The sequence below is a fragment of the Aphelocoma coerulescens genome, chromosome 3 (assembly GCF_041296385.1).
Source record: "Aphelocoma coerulescens isolate FSJ_1873_10779 chromosome 3, UR_Acoe_1.0, whole genome shotgun sequence".
Taxonomy (NCBI): Eukaryota; Metazoa; Chordata; class Aves; order Passeriformes; family Corvidae; genus Aphelocoma; species Aphelocoma coerulescens.
The window spans coordinates 45,561,688-45,583,544 of NC_091016.1; the positions used below are offsets into that span (position 1 = coordinate 45,561,688).

General features: G+C 41.1%; 2 protein-coding genes across 12 annotated transcripts in view; one reads left to right on the forward strand and one right to left on the reverse strand.

The window, feature by feature from the left end:
- Positions 1 to 15,891, forward strand: part of MAP3K4 (mitogen-activated protein kinase kinase kinase 4) — a 71,788-nt gene extending 55,897 nt beyond the window's left edge. For 8 of the 9 annotated variants that reach the window (XM_069010088.1, XM_069010090.1, XM_069010084.1 and 5 more), the window contains 9 exons: positions 583 to 663; positions 1,927 to 2,118; positions 2,777 to 2,847; positions 5,007 to 5,123; positions 6,531 to 6,690; positions 13,256 to 13,378; positions 13,925 to 14,031; positions 14,238 to 14,417; positions 15,352 to 15,891. In XM_069010088.1, the coding sequence (XP_068866189.1) occupies positions 583 to 663; positions 1,927 to 2,118; positions 2,777 to 2,847; positions 5,007 to 5,123; positions 6,531 to 6,690; positions 13,256 to 13,378; positions 13,925 to 14,031; positions 14,238 to 14,417; positions 15,352 to 15,372 (1,052 nt within the window). In that variant the 3' untranslated portion in view covers positions 15,373 to 15,891. Of the gene's footprint in view, positions 1 to 582; positions 664 to 1,926; positions 2,119 to 2,776; positions 2,848 to 5,006; positions 5,124 to 6,530; positions 6,691 to 7,569; positions 7,657 to 13,255; positions 13,379 to 13,924; positions 14,032 to 14,237; positions 14,418 to 15,351 lie in introns of those variants that run through there. The other variant, XM_069010093.1, reaches the window with a different exon arrangement.
- A 619-nt stretch (positions 15,892 to 16,510) lies between these two features.
- The window catches only part of AGPAT4 (1-acylglycerol-3-phosphate O-acyltransferase 4), a 78,125-nt gene continuing 72,778 nt past the window's right edge, over positions 16,511 to 21,857 (reverse strand). For 2 of the 3 annotated variants that reach the window (XM_069010094.1, XM_069010096.1), the window contains one exon: positions 16,514 to 19,639. In XM_069010094.1, coding sequence (XP_068866195.1) covers positions 19,548 to 19,639 — 92 coding nt within the window. In that variant the 3' untranslated portion in view covers positions 16,514 to 19,547. Of the gene's footprint in view, positions 19,640 to 21,857 lie in introns of all 3 variants that reach the window. The other variant, XM_069010095.1, reaches the window with a different exon arrangement.

Genomic DNA, 21,857 nt, shown 5'->3' on the forward strand with positions numbered 1-21,857 from the left:
AGCCCCTGTACATGTGGTATTTATTGCAACAAATACCTTGAAAGATTGATTGTGAAAATTAAAATGAAGTACAAAATCTGAAGCAAAATAGAATTGATATTGTGGTCATCCACACTGGATTTCGTAGAGAGAAATGCCTTAGAAAGGTGTGGGAGATTTTTTTCATCTTTGTTAGCTTTTAAGCAAATGTTGAAAACATTGTCTGCCTCATGCTTATTCAATTTTTTTTTTTTTGTATCTGTATGAAAAGGAAGGTGGCTTAGGTTGGAATGCATACTAATCTTATTCCAAGGAACCTTAGAAAATTATTTTTCTACAGATATTTTGCATATTTGATTCTGAGTGCCCTGGCTTAAGGTGCTCCCCTCAGTTGTGGATGGACATCTCTGTTTCTATATAAATGAAATTCTTTTTTATAATTTGTTTTCTAAAGAGAGGTTGATTTTGATTTCAAGAGCATATTTTGCTCTACATGTAGGGTGTATTAGTCCTATTTGTAAGATCTTAGCTTCTGCTGAATATAGTGCCATAATCCTCAATAAGAGATAAAGCTACTTTGTGCTCACGCTGTTATTTCTCTAGAGCCATTGTATCCAAAAGGAGATTCAAGTGGTTCATCCCGGCGGAGTTGGGAGCTCAGAACGTTAATCAACCAGACCAAAGGTATGTGTTTAGGGTCACTGTAATGTAATGTCTGTTAAATTGTACTGAAAGGTTGGATTTTATTGTGGATTGTGAAGAGGTTTTCACAGCTTTATACTTAAGACAAAAAATAAAGCCCTCATTGCAGGTACAGGATATTGCTAACAAAATCACAAGATCTCTCCCCAATGTGGGATTTTCTTAATTTGGGTGTCTAATAGTGTGTGATCCCACAGTTTCCTAAATTGAAGGCTATTGTGTGTCCTCTCCTTCTCTGTCCTACTACTGATTTTCATGTAACTGAAAGTGACTTGATTACTTCGGGCACTCCTATACTGTGCGGATTGATACATGAAGCTTGTCTGCACGTATTGTGGCAGGGTAGAGCCTCATGAAAGCTGAGAAAAACATTCTGTCACATTAGAAACTGGTCTCATTATGTGTCTTACACAGAACACAGGAGGAATTACAAATTCTCATTTTGAAATCTGGAAGTTGGAACATAAATACTGAAGGAATTTGGGTTTGTTTAAACTAAAAAAGAATGAGGGAAAACTTGAAAATTTCTAGAAGATTGCTGTAATGGGAACTGGTTTTACAGTCCACTGTGAATAAGACAAAGATTTTGTTTTGAAACTACAGCAAGGCATAGTTAGTATAGAGGAAGTACTATTAATTATGGGTAGGGGAGTAGAATATATACTTTGGGAGTATCAGTATCTCTGTCCTTTGGAGACAGGAACAGGTTAGGCTACTGGTGCCAGCAGTGACAGGTGTATGATTTTTGTGCTTTACAAGGAGGGATGCACTAACACTGCCCTGAGATCTCTTTGGTCTCACTAGGATGCTGTTTCATTACAAGACTTGAGAGCTGGAGTTTCTAATACCTCTAAATCTTTGAAATAACAGATGCCATGAGTCTTTGAAGAAACCTCTCATAATTCTGTAGAAAAAAAACCTTACCTGTCCTTCTTTCCTTAGTGCTTTTATGACCCTGTTTCCACAATCTGAGGTTAGTTACGGGTCAAATGCAAACAAGTGTGTTGCATTTCATAAATGTGATTTCCTTGAATCAAGTAAAAGATGATTAGTAAAGTACCACTGTTCTCATTTTACTTTAGTTTCATATGTGATTGTTAAAATGTCTTATTCTTTTCCTACATCTTAATTAGACTCACAAAATAGTTTTCTTTTAACTCTGGTCACTTCATGTGTTATCAAAAGGTAACAAAATGTAACAGCGAATATTTCTCAATCAAGGAAATTGTTCATCACTCTTCTTAGATACTGCTTCCAAGCAAGCCCCGATGGAAGCTGTTCAAAAGTCTGTTCAGTTGTTTGAAGAAAGGAGATACAGAGAGATGAGAAGGAAGAACATCATTGGCCAAGTTTGTGACACACCGAAATCTTACGATAATGTCATGCACGTAGGTTTGAGAAAAGTGACTTTCAAGTGGCAGAGAGGAAACAAAATTGGTATGTTCTTTATACTTTTGTTTATCTAGCTAAATACCAAACTTAGTATTCGTGAAGGAAATCAAAGACTATCTTTAAAAATCTTGGGTCTCTGCATCGGTATTATCAGCTTTACTAAAATCAAAATGTTAAAATACAACATACTGTTGCAGCTAGGATTTTCTTAATGTAGCACTTCACTGAAGTTTTCATTGGTCAAATAACAGAAAACGAGGAGAAGGATTTGGTTAGGAGAATTATGTAGGCATGATCTTGTGATATCTGCGTGTGTTTAACTTTATAAAATGTTTGAGTTTTACATTTGGAAGAACCAGAAATGGAAATGAGTTCAAACTCTGGGATTTAATTCACCAATCTTATTGTTTCCCCCATACGATCACTTTTTTACTCTCTGGTTTGGGATTTTGGGGGAAAACCTATGTTCTTGAAAAGTTTTCTTTCAGGTCAGGAGATTAATGTTTTTACTTTTATTCAGCTTGAATTCAGGGCCATGAATGTAGCATTAAGTGTTACAGTTAAAAGCTACTTGGAGTTTTAAATTAAAAGAAAGGTAAAAAGCATTGGCAAGCTGCTTTCAGTGATGTTTCCTCATCTCAGTTGATGTACCTGTTGCTTGTTGAAGGTAGTGTACTGAATTTGCCTTACTCTAACTTTGCAGGTGAAGGCCAGTATGGGAAGGTCTATACCTGTATCAGTGTTGACACTGGAGAGCTGATGGCTATGAAGGAAGTGAGTACTGTGTCTACAAGAATCTCGGCTGCCCTTGTTTTTTTCTAAACCAAATGTGGGTGATGTAGCAGGCATTGAGGGTTTCTGCACACTGCTGTTAGCTAATAGGGAAAGGATGGGAAGACAAATTGTGTCTTCATGTAGCCACAGCTGCTGTTAGCACTTTTTCCTCCTCAAGTTGGTTTTCAGTTTATAAGTTTCAATTTAAATGTCTGTAAAATTGATGATGTTTTTTTGTTTTTGTAATCTCATAGGGTGATTGTGAACTTAAATGAATTCTTGTTTAATATATGTGAGCTTCCATTAAGAGTTCTTAAATGATTTTGAAAGATTAGTGAAAACTGCACACAAATTTATATTTTACTTCATAGTGTTTTGTCTCACATTTTATTAATTTTCTGCTCATTCCTTAGAGTAAAGATAGGAAGTGTGATATCAGATGTTTTTCAGCTTCTCCCATAGTGTGAGCTAGGTTGAGTCACAAAACTGCTGACTAACTAGGTGGGTACAGAAATCTAGTTTTCAGGATAGAAGTAAGTAAAGCTGTGTAGGCGTCGAGATCTGTTTCCCCTACAACACCTTGTGGTTGTTTTTCTTTTAAATTATTGTTTAGTTTTAATGCATTTCCGCATCTTTAGACAACTGCAAGCATAATCTGTTCACAGCAGTTACTGTGGCAGCCATTGGATGTTGCAGCAGCTACATTTTACATGCCAGTTCTTACACATGCAATACATATGTGATCTCCAAGGTGTGGAAAAGCAAGACTGGGCTTGTGCTTAACTTCTTGTACCATACTCGTTCACTGACTAATACCAACACTTGAAATTTGCTGTTGTTACGTTTTTTCTCCTGATGAAGTAAGATTTTTTCCCCCCTCCCATCAGTTTCTGTAATTCAAAGTTGCTTTCTAGATGCAGGTGCTGTTTACAGATTAGCATGTGTGTGCTCTTTAGCAGAAGCTGAAGTAAGCTCATAAATAGATCTTATTTGACAGATGTTTATTTCACTAGGCTTGAATGCAAACTATTTGCAACTTGCAAATAAAAGGCTTTTCTGGATTTCTTTAAGAATGACTTGGGGGAAGATAGATTGATTTTTTAAAAAAATTAGTTAAGAACACTGCATTCCCCTGCCCTTGCACCAAGATTTCTTCACGCTGTGTTACTTCAACCACAGTGTCATTAAAATGACTTCAAATTATGGTGGTCAGGCTTACTACAAATACATAGTATTGTAACTATGCATTAGAGAATATGTAAAATACTTAAATATCATTGTCACCTTTTTTAATCTTCATGTATTTAATTTTACCACTGTTCGAATACAAACTGTATCCTGGAATTGTTACACAGAACATAACAATCATAACTTCCTAGCAACTGAAGGCAAAATATGTGCATTTATTTCTTTAGCAGTTGTCCTGCACTCAAATAATGAAGCTTCTACTTTCTAACAATATGGTAAAAGTAGCATTTTCCATAACTTGCTATTCATCTTGTTTATCTTTGTGTGGTTAGAAGCTTTAAATCAGTTTTTCAGAACACCTGATAATGTTTTTCTTCATTGAACAGTCCATCACAGCATATTGTAGGAGAAGTAATGAAAACCTGTTTCTTTCATCAAAACCTTTGATTGTATTTGTTCCATGCCACACCTTTTCCTTGCAGCTGCCTTGTTCTCAGTGAAAAACTCCTCAAAGAGATCCCTTAGACTCTCAGGTGATGAAGTACCTGGCAAATAGTCTTTGTTGAACCATAGCTCTCTGACACTGCTTTTAGATTCTCTTGTATTGTCTCTGTCTACCACACTTAAGCTAGAAGGCAAGCACAGAAGAGAGAGAGATTTGTGCACACATATGTGTATTTACACAGTTAAGTAACAGCATTTTGCTCTTACAAAGTTTATAAATCATCATAGTTGTAGGTAATTTTCCAGAAATAGCTTAATGTGCTTTATTTGTTTCAGTTTGGATGAAACAAACCATCAGAGGATGGAGAGGGGTATTCTGGGGCTTTTTGCGTGATGATGCTATTTAACAACAACAACAATACAAAAAGAACTTTTTGTTGTGTTTGACTTCAGGCTGGGTTGTTTGCTTTTTTTTGTTTGTTATTAATTTGAAATATCAGGAAAATAATGACAAATCTTTCTTGCAGATAAGATTTCAACCTAATGATCACAAAACCATCAAAGAAACAGCTGATGAACTGAAGATTTTTGAAGGCATCAAACACCCTAATCTGGTTCGTTATTTTGGTGTGGAGCTCCACAGGGTAAGAAAACATAAATTATTGGGGCTTTTTTATAAGGCAAAGAGAAAATTTTAAGAAGCTTTGCATTATTGGAGGTTTTTACCTTTTACAAGTTAATCTTGTCTGGTTATCTCTGTGAATAGCAGTGTATCTTTTTTCCTCTGGATATTGAGGTCTCTGAAACATAATTTGGAGAGACTTTTTGGAACTGGTACATAAACAGAGAAGGCTTAAAATAAGTGAATAGAGTGAGTAATGCTGGAACTATTCTATGCTGCTATTCTGTTGAACTGGTCTAAAAGCAAGTTATATATGGTAAAGACTAGACAGGCTAAAACCTGTCCCTGTTAGCAGCAAAGGATGTATTTGTATCATGTTGATTCCTGGAAAAATTTTGTGCTGGCATTTAAATCTTGATGCCAGACAAGTATTGGAATTCAGCTTGCATCTCTTCAGAAGGAAGAAGCAAGTTTTCTTCCTTGAGCAGCAGAACTAATGAAATGTATTTTTCTATGGACTTGGATTCCAGAGTTGTGTGCTGAGATATGCAGCTTTCTATTACTCTCTGCTTCCCACATGCTCTTCCCACTTGTGAGTCTTAAGTCCTGATGTCTTGCTGGAAAGTGCTGCTTGGATTTGACTGATTTGCTCAATATGGAATAAGTTGTTTTGGTGACCCATTGCTGGTTTCGAAGGGGACATAGGCTGCTTTCTGCGTTTCTCTACTTGGAGACACAAATTTGGGTGTCTGTGCCACTGGGTCATGGATTTCTCGGACTAGTTTCTAAGAGCTTTGTGTCTTTGCCATCTTTTGTATTAATTCAGTCTGGCTGAAATCAGCTGGGCTTGAAGACAAAGTGGGAGCAAAAACCTAATTTTTCCTTAAAGTGAGTTAGAGTTGGCATGGTTGTTCAAGCCACAGCAAAGAACAAAAAACTTGCCCATCCCAAGTTATCAACACATGATACTGCAGGAAGTGGCACAGAGAGAGGGGATAAAAAACAAGCCCACAACATCATTTTGTGCCTTTTTTTTCCCTCCTCTCAATAAGCAAAAAATCTGTTTGCATTTCTGTGTAATATGCCTGCAAGATCTCCGAAGTGTCTTTTGGTCGATGCTAAAGCACTGTATTTTTATACCACCAAGTAGTATCAGTTATGTATAAATGATGCAGATAGGCATGTAGCAGAGCATTTCCTAGCTGTGCAATAGAATATGTTAGGTTGCAGCGGGCTAGAGAGAATAGAGTTCTGAAGAGATGATTTATTAGATATTTTATGGTAAGTGATACTTTCATTAAGCCATTACACGATACCTTTATTACTCATTTCATGAACAATGAAGCATGTAAGGAAAACTATATCTTAATTCAGTGTTTAAAGTATAAAAAATGACACCCAATGAAATCTGGTTTGGTTTCCACAACAGGAAGAAATGTACATCTTCATGGAGTACTGTGATGAGGGCACTCTGGAGGAGGTATCAAAACTGGGCCTTCAGGAGCATGTCATTAGGCTCTACTCAAAGCAGATCACGATTGCTATCAATGTACTACATGAACATGGTATTGTTCATCGAGATATTAAAGGTAATGTTAACCAAAAAGGTAATGTTGCTGTTTCAGTGTGGTAGATGAGAGCAGGGGGAAGGATGGAGGGGATGTATTTGCATATTTAGTGTGCATTATCTATGCAGCCATTATTTGTATAAAGCCTTCCATTAACTTTTCAGTTTACAAGTTATTGGCTAGTTTCATGCTTTTTCTTTTAAGTGTAGATCGTAAAAAACACTCACAATTGTCATTTCAAACTCATAAATTTTGCCCATGATTTATATAGTTTTTTTAGAGGTTGTTAACATTACTGGGGTTTTATCTAAACTCAATTATTAGTCCTTGCATTTTTAGTAATAATGTACTGAGTTATGTAATATTGTTGTCCTTCTTGTCTGTGCAAACAAGTGGTGTTTTCTGGAGCCGACAGTGCTAGAGTTGTGCATCAGAACTTTTCCTTGTGATTCCATTTTCCTGAAGAGTTTTAGAATTTCGGATGAATGGCTGATTAAACTTAGTAACAAAACCATTGTTAAAAGAACTTATTTTAGGATATCCCTTTATCTAGTGTTTTTTTTCCATACATATATCTTCTCATGCCTGGCTGTCAGCATTTGCTTACATAATTAGCAGACTGAAACGACAGTAACCAAAGGGGGGTTGGGTTTGGCCTTTAAGATATCCAAGTGTCAGTCCTCATTTCAGGTTCATTTTTCTTTTTCTGCGCCTTCCAACAACATCCTCCATGTCTGGTTATCTTGGTTTTGTTAGTCTGGCATATTTGGCTCACCGATGGCAGGAAACTTAGGTGAAGGTAGGGGAAGCAATGCTCACAATATGCCCTGTGAATGCTCATTTTGTGACAAGGCAGTGCAACCCAACGATGCTGGGTTTCTATGTCCCTCTTGCTCACAGGGTTTTGAATCACCGCAGCAGTGTAGGAGGTTCCCAGTTGCTCTTGGTCCTTTGGCCTCGTGCTTCTCATTTGGGAAAAGAACTATCTACGATCCAGAGGCCTTCCACCCAGGTAGGCCACTCTTGAGTCAGTTTTGGCTTTTTTTTTCCTAGAAACACTTTCCCTCACTCCCATTCCCCAGCAATCTTACCTTTTCTGGTTCTCCTTCCTCACCAAAGGTTTCTCTCCAGTTGTGGATTTCCCTTTGTGTTTTTCACAGTTCTCTCCTTGCCCTTTTCTTGATCATTCCTTGTCCAGGTTCTGCTTAGCTGGATTATGCTCTCCTGGAAGCTCGTTGTGATCAAAATTCAAGGCTGGCTGACAGGGATTTCTTTTGTGCTGCTCAGTGTCATTGCTGATATCTGGATATGTTTCCAAATAGGTCTTCTGCTCTTCAGGGAAATGCATGGAGTGAGAAAAGCTGTTTAACAGAACTGTAACGTTGTGTTATCTGAGGGCATTTCTGTCACAACAGGTTCCTTACATCAAATGTTGGGGTGTTTCTTGAGAGTAACAGAGAGTCACTGCAGGCACATCTGTGTATAGACCTTCCTGAAACTCCATGGCAGAATATAAAGACAGACCACAGAGGTTATATTTATAAAGGTTACATGATGCATTGCATTCACTGCAGTTTTGCTCATTGACTTCTTTTATGCTAACATTGCATCCCCAAGTTTTCAGGCTAACAGCAGTAAAGAACACTCTAATTTTAATTTTATCTCTCATGTAGATTGGTACTCCTATTATTCTGATAGGGAAAAATGACATTCAGACTGTTAAAACTGCTTTCCTATGAAAACCTCGCTGTCAGATCATACTAGATCTCTCAGGGCCAGTTCGCTGAACATCACTGTGGATCTATTTCTTTTAGCAGCAGATAAGCAAATCTTACAAAGATTGTTTTTCTGTATCCTGGAAGACACCTGTACTCGGTGTCTTCAAGTACCTTGTGCCCAAAAATAGACTTTTGGTTAACAGTGTTCCCTTGTCCCACTGTTGTCTTTCAGTTGCTATTATGGCATCCAGCTCTATGAGGGTAAAAGACAAAGCAAGATGCAGCTGCCAAAAATGTTTTTCAACCTGTGGTGGTGAGGGCAGATGGAGGGATGTGTTTGCTGGTTGTTACATTTGGCTGCACTGCTTTTGCTTAGTCTGCATCATTGTGAAAAGCAGGTGGTGCTGGTATGTAGCACGAGATAGTCTCTTGTGAGACTCTTTTAATTTCTATTCTGGGTATTGAATTTTTATTCCTGTGGCTAAGCCCAGTTTTCTTGGTTAGAATTATTTAACTTTTTGTAAGGAAGCTGTTCTGGTCAGTGATGGAGAATGATGAATATTTAATGCTGGAGGGAACCTGTGGACATCTCTGAGCCATCTGTCCTAAACAAGGCCAGCCTCAGTATCAGATCCAGTGTCAAATTAGATCAGATTGCTCAGGACATTGTTGAGGTGAGATATACATGTATCTCCAGGGATGGAGAGGCCCTATTCCAATGACTGATCTATCCCCACTGTGAAAAGCTTTTTCCTGATAGCTGCCTGGAATCTGCAGAGCTTGCTGTTGCGTCCATTGCTGCATAACCATTTCACAGTGTGCTTTTGAGGGAAAAGCCTGTTTGCACAGTCTTGCTATCCTCCCATTACACAGCTGAAAACAGCAATAAATCCCCCGCACACACACTCCCCCGAGCATCCCTTCTTCAAGCTGAACAAACCCATCTTGCAGCCTTTCCTTGTAGGTCGGGTACAGCCCTCTGAACATCTTGGTGCTGCTCTCCTGGGTTTGCTTCAGTGTGTCATTGTCTCTCTTGTGCTGGAGAGCCTAAAAACAACAGACAGCACTCAAAGTGTGGTCTCACAAGTGCTGAATTGAGAGGAATTAATCAATGAGGCCTGATGGGTTCTCTTCAGGAGAGGGCATGCTCCTGAAGAGTGCTTGGATGAATACAGAAAATGAAAGGATTGTATCTGAAGCTTTAGTAATTCAGAAACCTGTGAATGAGATGCTCCATACGAAAAAGTCTTCATCAAACTGCTACTGTATTATTGTCTTCTTGTTAACCTTGTTGTTAGCTCAGAACTTCTAACATCCTGCCTTCCTGATGAGCACAAAGGAAGGAAGGTCGTTCAGCAAGAGATGGAAAACTCTGCAACAGCAGACTGTGGGCATGTGCCATGGCTCTCTAAGAGACTGAGAAAAAGAGTATGTGAAAGCTGATTTTCTCATCCAAGAGTAGCATTTGGCCTGCTTGTTTCTTGAATTAATTTGGTTGTTGCACTGCTTGAGCACTGGCTGCGGAATGTCTGAGCTGCCTCTTCTTCTGGAATTACAGCACAGCCTTTAGTGGGGCTTTTGGTGCTGCTCCATGGACCCACAGAATTTCCACCAAAACATTTGGACTATCATGCTAGTGCAGTTTTCACAGTTCTTACTATGGGGCCGTTTCGGTAGAGGTACAGGGTGTGAAACTTGAGTTTAAATGCTTTAGGTTTTGGCTACCCTAGCAGGAGTGTGGTTTCTACTTGCTCTTTGCTGTGTGCCCAGGAGGACCTGTGGTGTCACAGCAGGAGGCTGTGCACAGCTGGGCAACCTCCTGCCTCTGCCCAGTGCATGCAGTGACAATGCTTCAGACAGTGTATGTATAAGGGGAGAAAAGGAACAGATGGTGGGGTGGTCCCTTTCTGCTGTTGTACTCGTGGTCTTTGGTTTTATTTTGCCTATTAACCATGCAGATATGTAGGTATTCCATTACACTCCCAGCAGTGTTAACTGTCAAAGGTAAAAAGCATCGGGCATCTTCAAAGTACTGCCCTCTTGTCTGCTCCTCTTACACGGGTCCTGCTGGATTTTGTGCAGGTTTCATTTAATAAGGAGACCCTTTATAAAGACTCCTTCTGCAGTCTGGTCTTGGTTTCTGAACAAGCAGTTTACAAAACAGGCTCCAGCAACAGCACATCAGTGGAAGCTGACAAAGTGTCTGCAACATGAGTCTTCAAATGTTGTCTCTGTCTTCTTGGTGAAACTTTGGTTCAGTGCTTTATTCCCTTTGACAGTTCCAAGTGCTTTCAGGAAAAGGGCTCACAGGAGCTTTCATGGTAACACTTAGGTTAAATTGTCATTACTTTTTATTAAAAGGGACAAACTCTAGTTTCTGAACTGTACTAAACTAAAATATCCCAGTAGCCTAAACTCAGTCAGAAGAGAGATTGTTGCACTTCAGCACTGCCAGGCTCCATCCACTGTAGTAGTTGGAAACCACTTTGTAGCCTTTTGTGAAATTTTCATGTTGCTTTCTTGAGGAATGGAAACACAAGTTTCCAAAACATGCTTGAAAAAGTGTTTGCTAGTGAGGACTGTTTTTCCTAAGCTCTTTGTGGAGGCTAAGTACGCCTACTTCGTATCTGACAAGCAACTGCTTGAAACTGTTAGAAAAGCAGTTGACAGTAATTCAAAGGAAAAAGAAGCTGTCACTCTCCTAATGCATTGCCCATACTTAGTGTCCCATCAAGCAGCCTTCTTGTACTGCTTTGTGTCTTTCTGGATCCTCTTTCATTCAGGAAGCTGAGGGATGGTCTACCCATCTCCATTAAACACACCTGTTCAGGGTGACTGTGAACATAGGTCCCACTGATGGCAAACTGCAGAATCCAGTGAAAGAATTCTGGAGTATGTGCAAGCATCTGAATGCCAGAAGTGGAAAACCACTGGACACAATGTACAGAAGAGTTGTATTCCCTGAACATTAATTCTTTCAGGACTTGTAAAAGCTACAGTAACTAAAGGTTGGAATTTAATTCTGTTAATAATTTTGGTCACCCATTAATTGCAGTTCTGTGTAATACCTCTTGGACTAAATAGTTACCAACTATTGTCAGAGTAGTCAGAGAGTCCTTTGAGAAATGGGCAGGGTTTTGGCATCATTGACCTGCACTGCCTTTTTTTGACTTGAGCTTTTTGAGGATTCTTTGTATTCTCTGTGAATATCTTGGGGATGCCCAACCAAGTGAATGGGAAAATGTTATTAACCAAGACAACACAAAGGAGGAGCAGCCAAGAATTTCTGCACTGCTCAAGATGGAACACAAGTGAGAAACTGTGGAAGGTTCTATTGAGATGAGCCATTTTTGAATGAATCTTTTGTGTGACATGGGCAGAGGCTATGTGTAGTGAAATCCTCAATATCTGCCTGCTCCTAGAGTAGGTGAGTAGTTTTGTTTTGTGCATCATCTTTCCTCCAGAAAGATCACAGCTGAAGCTCTATTTCTGCCAGCTGATACTTGCAACCTACTTGTGCTTTCATTGTCATACTTGTAGAATCCAGAATGTGGCCTGACATAAGGAGCTCCTTCTGCTCTACCTGTTTGCTGTTGCTGTCAACATGAGTATTTTGGCAGGATGTTGAATGAAAGAAAACCACAGGTTGTCAAAACCACTTGGCTTATTTTGCACTGTTGTGTTGAGCAACTGACTTGAAGCCATTTGCAGATTTCCCTTGGAGATTTTGTAACTATGCTAGGGAAGTTTGTTCTAGTGCAAGCTGTCAGTATAGCCAGTTATTTTAATGGTAGTCCTCCAAAAATTACTCAGGAAGTAAAGTGCAATGGAGTAGGCACTTGGTAGTATGTGTAATAAAAGGCTCTAAGCTCTGTTTTGCAAGTCAGCTGTGACCACAGAGTGATTAAGGTTGGAAAAGACCTCCAAGATTGAGTCCAACCTTTGACTGACCACCACCATGTCAAACAACTAAACCGTGGCACTGAGTGCCATGCCCAGTTGTATCTTGAATACTTCCAGGGGCAGTGACTCCACCACCTCCCTGGGCAGCCTGGTTCAATGCCTGACCATCCTTTCAGTGAAGAAATTCCTCCTGATGTTCAACCTGAACCTCCCCTGGTACAGCTTGAGGCCATTTCCTCTTCTCGTGTTGCTGGTTGCCTGAGAGACCAACCCCCACCTGGCTATACCCTCCTTTCAGGCAGCTGTAGAGAGTGACAAGGTTTCCTCTGAGCCTCCTCTTCTACAGGTTAAACACCCCCAGCTCCCTCAGCTGCTCCTCACAGGACTTGTGCTCTAGACCCTTCACCAGCTCTGCTGCCCTTCTCTGGACTTGCTCCTTCTTGTAGTGAGGGGCCCAGAGCTGGGGACACAACTTGAGGTGCAGCCTTACGGGAGCTGAGTACAGGAGGATGATCCCTTCCCTCATCATGCTGGCCACACTATTTTTATTGACAAGCACAATATCATCTGTCTTGAAGAGATACTAGTGGGGGGGACACAGCAATGGCCTCTGCCAGGAAACAGTTTCTTCCTAGTTCAATGCTCACAAGGAGAAGCACTGGAATTCCTGAAGCAGTAATTTCTTGTAACGAGCTTGTATGGAAAGCTGTTTAATTTGCCTGCCATACTGCTTTTGTTTTTTTTTTTTTTTAACACTTGTCAACTTCCAGTACACTTCATGTTAGCACAAACCCACCAGAACATCTTTAATGCTGTCATATTCCACACTTAATTCACAGGTAAAGATTTTAAGTGTGAATTCAGCCATTATCTACTGCAACTTCCAAGGCTATATTGAGAAGCTGTCATTGCTCAATTCAGCTCCGGCTTAAACAAGTGTTACTGTGTTTCCTTGTGTTTCCTAGGAGCCAACATCTTTCTTACCTCATCTGGACTGATTAAACTAGGAGACTTTGGCTGCTCAGTGAAGTTGAAGAACAATACCCAGACAATGCCTGGAGAAGTGAACAGTACCTTGGGGACTGCAGGTAAGGAAGCTTGTGCTAGGCAGGTACTTGTCTAGTTACCATAAAAGAAGATACTTCTGCCAGAAGACTGGGCTGGAGTAAAACCATCTGTTTCAGGGAAACTTGATTTTACCTTAGCTAGTTTTGTGCTTTACATCCAGAAGCCAAAACAATCAGTGAATGATATAATGTGAAAGATAAAATTGTGTTTGTCTGTAACTATAGAGATGCTGGGGCATGTGTTTTCTGGGGTTGTATTTTTCTCTACAGCCTTACTGAAACAGTACTCTTTTCACTAAACAGCTGCTTAATCAATTTTCAGAAAATGGCAGTAACTGAAAGTATGTACTGTAACAGCATTTTCGCCATCCCTTTTCAAGCTGAAAGACAGTTGTGCTGAAAACATGGCAAAGAACAAGAAACCAGCAAATGGCAAAACTTAGCGAGAAAACCTGTGTAGTAATTCATGGGGTATTTTAAAAGCATTTGGTTTACCCAGTCAGTCACTTGATGTGTACTGTTCCTTCTGCTGTATGAACTGATGGCATAATATATGTTGTTTCAAAGCGTACATGGCTCCAGAGGTAATCACTAGAGCTAAAGGAGAAGGGCACGGACGTGCAGCAGACATCTGGAGCCTGGGCTGTGTTGTCATAGAGATGGTCACCGGCAAGGTAGGGATGTTTCATGTACTGATGAAATGCAAACTGTTCTCAGCAGTTTTTCTGCACATTCTGGTCCCACTCTCAGCAATTTGTCACACTAAAGTCTGCAAAGACTGGGATGGTTTTTCACTTCCTGGAGTACAGACATACATGCTCTAGTGTGTAGAAAGTTGCTCACTAAAGCTTGCACTTAGCAATGCTGTTAACTGTTGCAGAGGCCTTGGCACGAATATGAGCACAACTTCCAGATCATGTATAAAGTGGGGATGGGTCATAAACCTCCTATTCCTGACAAAGTGAGCCCAGAAGGGAAAGACTTCCTTTGCCACTGCCTGGAAAGTGACCCAAAGATGAGGTGGACGGCCAGCCAGCTTCTTGATCATCCTTTTGTCAAGGTTTGTCTGATGACTTTGGCTACAAAAACTGCAGATGGGAACTGGGAACAGCTTTTAGTCAGCTTCTCTGTTTTCAGTGATGCCACAGGGCTTGGCACCATGGTGAGGGGCTGGTAGCAAGTTGATGTTGTCCAGGAAACATGGATTGGCAACTTTCCAGAAGCCCATGTTGTTCTTAGCAAGCATTTGACTATAGGACCTGGTGTGCACCACACATTAAACTCTCACTGCTGTTTTGAAATGCATTATCTTTATGTTAAAAAGACAAGTCAGGCTTCAACTCAGTGGTAGCTAATTGGATCTGAAGGGCTCTGCAGCAAAAACTTCAGCAAGTGCAAATACACAGGTTTTTAGAGATAAGAACCCCCTCCATAAAAAGTGAAACCAGCACATGCTTGAGAACTCTTCCGTTCTTCTGTGCAAGGGGCTGCTTTTCTTTTAAGCTCGTACTTAAGGTTAAGGTCATGCTGAATGTCCTATCTGGCAGCTGGTGTAACAGTCTGCAGTGGTGGGATGCTTTACTTAAGAACAGGCAAATATTCCCAGCTACCAATTGAGCTGTATTAGTAACTTCTTTTTTGGAGAAGTGGGAGCACAGTAGGTTATTGAATTCTATCCCATTTTCCAGCATAAAGTTGATCACTTTGGTGTTCTGGTTCAGTGGCAGTGTGTTTGGGATCATCACCCACCCCTCAGCAGTACAGCTGTAGCAGATCCCATCCATCACGGAGGCGGACACTGCTTTAGGCACCTGAAGGATGCACGGTGACAATGGGAATGTCAGTACTCCCATACAAACACTTGTAATGCATTGTTGTGTAACAAGGGAGGGAAAAAAGTTTCAAAGATGTGAAGGTGCTAAAGAAATTGATCATTTGTCATCTTGCTGCAGGAGGGAGATGGCTGAAGTAATTGCCTTTTGCTTCCTTCACAGGTTTGCACAGACGAAGAATGAAGTTCCTCAATTTCTGGCCTTTTCTATTCTGACAAGATTTGAATCACTACTGTATGTAATATTTACATAAAGACTGTGCTGAGAAACAGTGTAAAAGTTGACCTTAACGAAGACTGCACAAGTGACAGTGTCACTTCCTCTGCTGCTCCTGTACATTTTACTCGGCACGTGTTGCTCACGTGGCGTCGGCAAGTTGGAAGAAGCTGCATGTTTCAGTGAAAGTGCCATTACTACTGTATATGGACCATACCCTTTTTGTTCCTTCTCCTGTTTCTCATTTGATTGAGAACTTGTAATGTTAATATGTAGTATTTTTGAACTTTCTAGGTTCAGAAAAATGCTGTAGTGTTATCAGGCGTTATGGACCTTGTTTTTTAATCTGTTTGAGTGCACTGACTGTGAACTTTTACTGGGGTTTTTGTTTATTTGTTTTTGGCAAGCTTCAGATTTGTTATGCACAAGGCTGATTAATGAAATTTTAAAAAAAAGGTTTTTCTCAATAAATGGTTTATTTTAGGAGATGTTGATGAAGGGTTTTTCTTCCAAAAATAAATGTGGGGCTGTGTTGCTGTTTAAACTTTTTTGCAACATTGGGATAAGACTGCTAAGCTGACCTAACAGGAATAAGCTGCCCTTGTATTGCAATAGTCAGTGTTGTGTCAAGTTTCAAGATCAGTAGTGGAGATGCTTCTTAAGTGATAAGAGAAGTAAGGTTCCCCCTGTCATCGCCTTCTCAGGAAAGAGGGTGATGGGCAGTTTCTGACACTGCCTTTTATCTAAGGGATAACTTCCTTCTTGAATGTGTGCACTGTGAACAGGAATGGTCTGCATGGCCTTTCTGTCTTCTAGAAGAGAATTGTACAAGACGATTCTTGTGTTCTGTTTGGCAAAACCAAGAACCTACTTTGAAAACTGACTTCTGATCCTGGGCTTTCATTTCCCCACCACACCCCAGTTGTCATCAGCCCCAGACAAGGAAGAGAGATTAGCAGTGGTTAGCAATTGAAAGAAACAGCCTGCAATGCCTGATCTTGTTGATTTTTTTTTTTTTTACTTGCAATTACAAACAGGTGACTTAAAAACTGTTACTTGTAAACATTAATGCAAGTTTACATATTCCTGTTACAGCTTTAGACTTAAAATAGGTAACTTAAAACTTGCTTTTAATATTTGGTTTTATATTCTGGTGTCTTGTCTCTCATCTTAATCCACAAATCCTTGATCAGTCACAGGTGTGGGGTGAGCTGTTGAGGACATACCACAAAATCTGACACTTCTAGAAAAATACGAGCCTTGCTGTGCATGTCACCTGTGTGTGTATTTAGGCTCTCAAAAAATATTACGCTGAATTCAAACACAGACTTTCCCTCCTTTTCAGTTCTCTGTTTTCAGTTCTGTGATAGGAGGGGAAGTGTGTTGTCATCCCCAGTAAAGGACTGTGAAAGTACCTGAGGTGAAAGTGTCCCCCCAGTCTGCTGTGTGCTTCACTTTGCAGTGCAACAGAAGTGTCTGAGTGATGTGTGTCCTCACTTGCCTTGCTTCAGGTGCCCTTGAACACAAACAGGAACTGTGGACAGCCTTTAGGAGTCAGGACAGAGGTAACAAACTATTACAAGTGTTTCCTGGCCAACTAAAAGAAAACTCAGTCACTGCGTATCAGCTTTTTATACTTTTATTTTTGTATAAACAAACATTAAGACTAATTTTTGTTAAGGCAGTTGTAGAACATACAGTTGCTTGTGGGGATGAGGGGCAAACACTGCTTCCTAATGACCTATGTCATTCTTTTAATACAGTGAACTGGACAAGTTTAACGTTGGCAAGGACCATTCAGCTTTCTGTTTGTCAGTGAGTGCTGGAGGGGCCTCAGTGGTGTGCCTGGACTTGCAGAAGTGCTTAGGAGGGTGAATCCAGGAGTGGCAGGTTTGGCCCTCAGCCTGTTCTAAGGGTTGGACCCAGGGAAATGGGTATGAAATAATCCCTGCACTCTTTCAGAAGTATTTACTTGTTTGGTACTTTCCTCTGGGAGAAGTGGCACTGCATGCAGGTGGAGGGGAAAAGACTAAGATTCATAAGGAATGCTGAATGTCTTCCTTGCTGCATGTTAAATCTGTGGCTCTTAGGAAGGTAGAACAGCCATTGTCACTCCAGGAGTATGTATTTGCTGCTCAGAACTACTCACCCACCACCCTGAGAAAAGGCCACTGGACCTGTCAGGTAATGTTTACAGTAAAATGCTACCCTAGAGAGGCCTTTCCTTTCTCCCCTCCCACCCACTTTCAAACTCTTGGGTACAGTGTCTTCAGGTCTGGCTTGTTAATGTGCCTGATCATTACTACAGGATGTAATACTTAGTTTTTCATTGTTAGGAGTGTTACAGCAAAGAGTGCAGGGCATGTACTATTATTAAATAGCATTGTAAATATTGCAGTATTTTTTACTCTTGGGCTCTGTTTCATGTGTTGGAAAAACTACATCAGAGCCCATGTTTCTGTTCATGCCATCATACACCCTCTTCCAGAAAGCTTCAGAGTGTAGGGAATGCATGTGTACACAAGATGTGTGAGGAAAAAAGCCCCCAAAACCAGTCTCTCACATTTCCCATGGTCTGTTCCTTCTTTCATGTTGTAAATTTTACTGCCTCCACTATCCATAAACTTATAGCTCCATGCTAAGAGCACTACTTCACCTGCTTTTTAGGTGTTGCCTATTAAAAGGGTGAGTTTCTAGATTATCTGATGTACCAAATAGCAAATACATATTCATAGCATGATTCAAACTGTTGTATTAGCCTGTTTCTTCCAGTCTCAGTTTTATTATATGACAAGAGAAATGTTTTTATACCAGCTGATAGAATAAGACTGCTCACTTCCTTCACTAGAGACTGTCATGGTTTAGTCCTGTGCCTAGTGAAAATGGACTGTCTGTGAAAGTGCCAATCACAACCTCCAATATTCAGAGTCAGGATCTATCAACTTGAAAAAAATGGGGATTTTTTTTCAATCATAATTGCTGTTAGTTAATGTGCCCTCTTTTCCTTTTTTCCTACTTTAAACAAGTTATTTCTAGTAACCTGCAGATCCTTAACTCTAGAAGTTTAAAAACAGGAGGCGGCTGCCCTGAAATCAGTACTGGGAATGTCACAGCAACCCCACTTTGCTCAGAGCTTGATTCTAATTTTATTTAATTCAGAAGGGTGTCAAATCAAGTTAAGACAGACATAAAATGAGCTATACCCACTGTCCTAGGTCTCCTTCCTAGTTCCCCTCTCCTCCCCTGAAGAAAATAATTTACTATTACTTAGGCTGACTGTTATGAGGCACCAAGTAAACTAATTTATCAGAAAAGACAGACAAGCAGATTAATTAGGATCACAACAGTATGGGTGTGGGGCATACATTTTAATGCACACGTTGCATTTTTTCACTACACCATGCCCAGTTATTTTCTTTCCACAATTGTCAGGATGGCCTGGAATTTTAAGTAGCATTTAAAGCCTTGGATGTATGGCCTCGGGAAAGAGGTGGCAGTGGGTAACTTAGCTCTGCTCAGGCCACAAGGCCAAATTCTGATCCAGGTTATGCTACTGCCAGGCTCTGCTGTCTGGATGTCCAGGGTCTGGCTGAAGTTTTGAAGGGCCCATGTAGTGCACACTGTGGGAATAAGTTCTGGATGTACAAAAACTCTACTGTAGTTCTGCCAGTTCAGCAGAGCTGCTTCAGTCCAATACTGCTATAACCAAGCACAGCATCCTGCTGTACTGTATTTAAACACTGACAGATTATGGTTGTTAAACTGTGTGATCTACACAACTATCAAGTTTAATCATCTTGTAACAGTCTTCTGACATTAAAGCCTGCACCTCTGGTTAGTTTCCAGGTAGAGTCTCTTCATACAAGCACGCTGGAATTTTTTTTTTTCTTCAAAACTTAAGACACTTCATAGGAAAACAAACCAACCACACGTGCAAACCTGTTGTTGACGGTATATGCAGGAGTGCATCTTTCCAGCACATCATCCAGCCCAAACCCCCAGAGAAAAACAACAGGAGCACAAATTCAGATATGCACGGCAATTACTCATCCTCTGATCTCACTTGAAGGACCATGATATGCACTTAAGAGTTTTCAGCAGTTGCATTTGTTCTCTTTGGATTGAAGCAGTCTCTGAAGATGCTACTTTTGTTTCTGTTTGTTGTCGTTGTTGCCATAGGTGGAGCCCTTGTTAATTTCTGTAACCCCGATCATCCATCTGACACCAACAGAAGCTGCAAAACAAACACAGTTAAAGCTGCTTGAGGCAAGGCCTGAAGATCTGTCCTGGTTGTAGCATCATGAAAGAGACCTTGGATCAAAGGTGCATTTGATGCTCCCACACCTCCACATCAACTTATTGGCCTGTGGCATCTCATGAAGGAAGAGGCTCAGGCTGGACACGTCTGCTCCCATCAGCAGGGAAGAGGCTACAAGGAACCAGGATGGGTGTGAGAGGCACAGGGGTGCACAGCCCTGTGTGCCAGGGGAAGGGAATTCTGCTGGCTTTCAGCAGCCCCGTGACTGGAAGAGCACAAGCGAGCACAAGGGATTTATCAGATTTTGATAAAAAAATGTAAGTTGTGGCATTTGTTAATGACAGCTCATGAAAAAGGCCCTTACAAGAAACCAGGTTAATTTAAAAGACTTTCACAGATGATTCAGTGGTAATAATTCACCATGTGCAAGGATTATTTTATTTATTTATCTGTAGCACTTAAAGTGACTAAGTTAAATTCAACTTAACTCCTTCCCTCACACTTTTGGTCTTTTTGTAAAGGGGCTCAGCTGCCCAAAATCTATTATTCCTCAAGCTTCTGCTCAGCTACTGTACATACTCAGAACTGTCATGCTTCTTTCATGTCAGGAAGTCACAAACATCTTCCCTCTGCTCAGAATGCTTTCCAAAAAAAAGGAACCCAAACCAAACAAACCCAAGAAAGCCAAAAACCTCCCCAAAGCCTCCAAATCCTACTGTCTTTCTGACTGATGCTGGAAAGGCCCAGTAAGGTGAGGTGCTCTAAATGTCTCATTCTCATGGGTCTTTACTTCTCTAAGATGACCCTGGACAAACTCTCACCAGCCAAAAGACTCTTTATGGTTAAGTCAGTGCCAGAGATCACCAAGAGAATCCAGAGGCTTCATCCCACTACCAGGCTTCCCTTGTGAACAGCAGGGGTGATCCAACACCGTGTCCTGGCATTTGCTGCTCTTCAGCACTGGCAGGGGAGGGGGCTGCCAGCTGGCAAACAGCACTGCCCTGTGCTTCAGCAGCTGCTGCTTGGCACAACCACATCGGCCACAAAGAGCCATCCCTACAGCCTTGAGCTGTGTAGGCTGACAGAAAATTGGCAGTTTTCAGAGTGCAAGTGGTAACTGGATACAGGGATGAGTCACACATGATGTGACAGCATGGCTGGACACTGGGAAGCTGGTCTGCCCATGGGGCTGCCCTCAGGTCTTGTGGGTGCCAGGAAAGCAGGGCCCTGTCACAGGCAGAGCTGTGCAGTAACCAGCCCAGAAAGGGAGCAGGCTCTGAGGGCACTCACTGACACTCCACTGTCAGCCCATGAATAGAAACACACACCAGTGAAACAAGCAAAAGGCTTCACTCTCACAGACAGACAAGAAAAAAAAAGAAAACCATCTCTGACATTTAACTGGCCCTGAGCTGGGGAACACAAGAGAAAGATCCAACATGTAGGCCGTAGTCTGGGATCATAACATAATAGTAAGCATGAGATCATTAAGATTTTAACCATAAGGGATAGAAACAGCATCTGGAGATGGACACAGAGCATAAATAAGAGCAGCTGTTAGAGCAACCACACACCATATTGGGGATTTCATCCAGTTCCAAGAATGCCACTGCCTGGACACAAAAACCAACTAGTTCAGCAGTTCAGATTTCTTATTTTCTTCCTTTGCTGCCTGACAGAAGCTGCCACTGCCTTCTGTCCCCGTTTCACCCTGTAACCCTCAGCACCCTGGGGGAGGTGGGGTGCAAGGAGAAGAGGACTACTCATGTTTGTCAAGGTTGTGGAAGCAAAGTGGGGTAAGGCTGGGCTGCCTCACTGGCCTGTCCCTGCACTGCCTCCTCGCCACAACTCTCCTGGAGCCTCAGTGCAGACCTGAGTGATACCATCGCACTTAAGGATTTATTCACTTCTTGTTTTACACACAACTGTAGTAAGGGGGAATTTGGAGTTTTTACTTCAAGAAAGGGAGAAAGGGAGATCAAGCAGTAACTAATCAGCAGTGTGTAACTTAAACCCTCACAGCTATTAAGTCCACCCTGAGAAGAGCATGAGAGAAGCTATTGGCTGAAGCATCCGTGCGCTGCTCCATGGCAAACTGAGGTAACTGAGCTCCTGCATCCTTCTGCCCACCAGTACTCAGCATCCAAAAGATGCAGGAAGTTGCTGAGGAACTGCTCTGCCTGCTGGAGTGCCA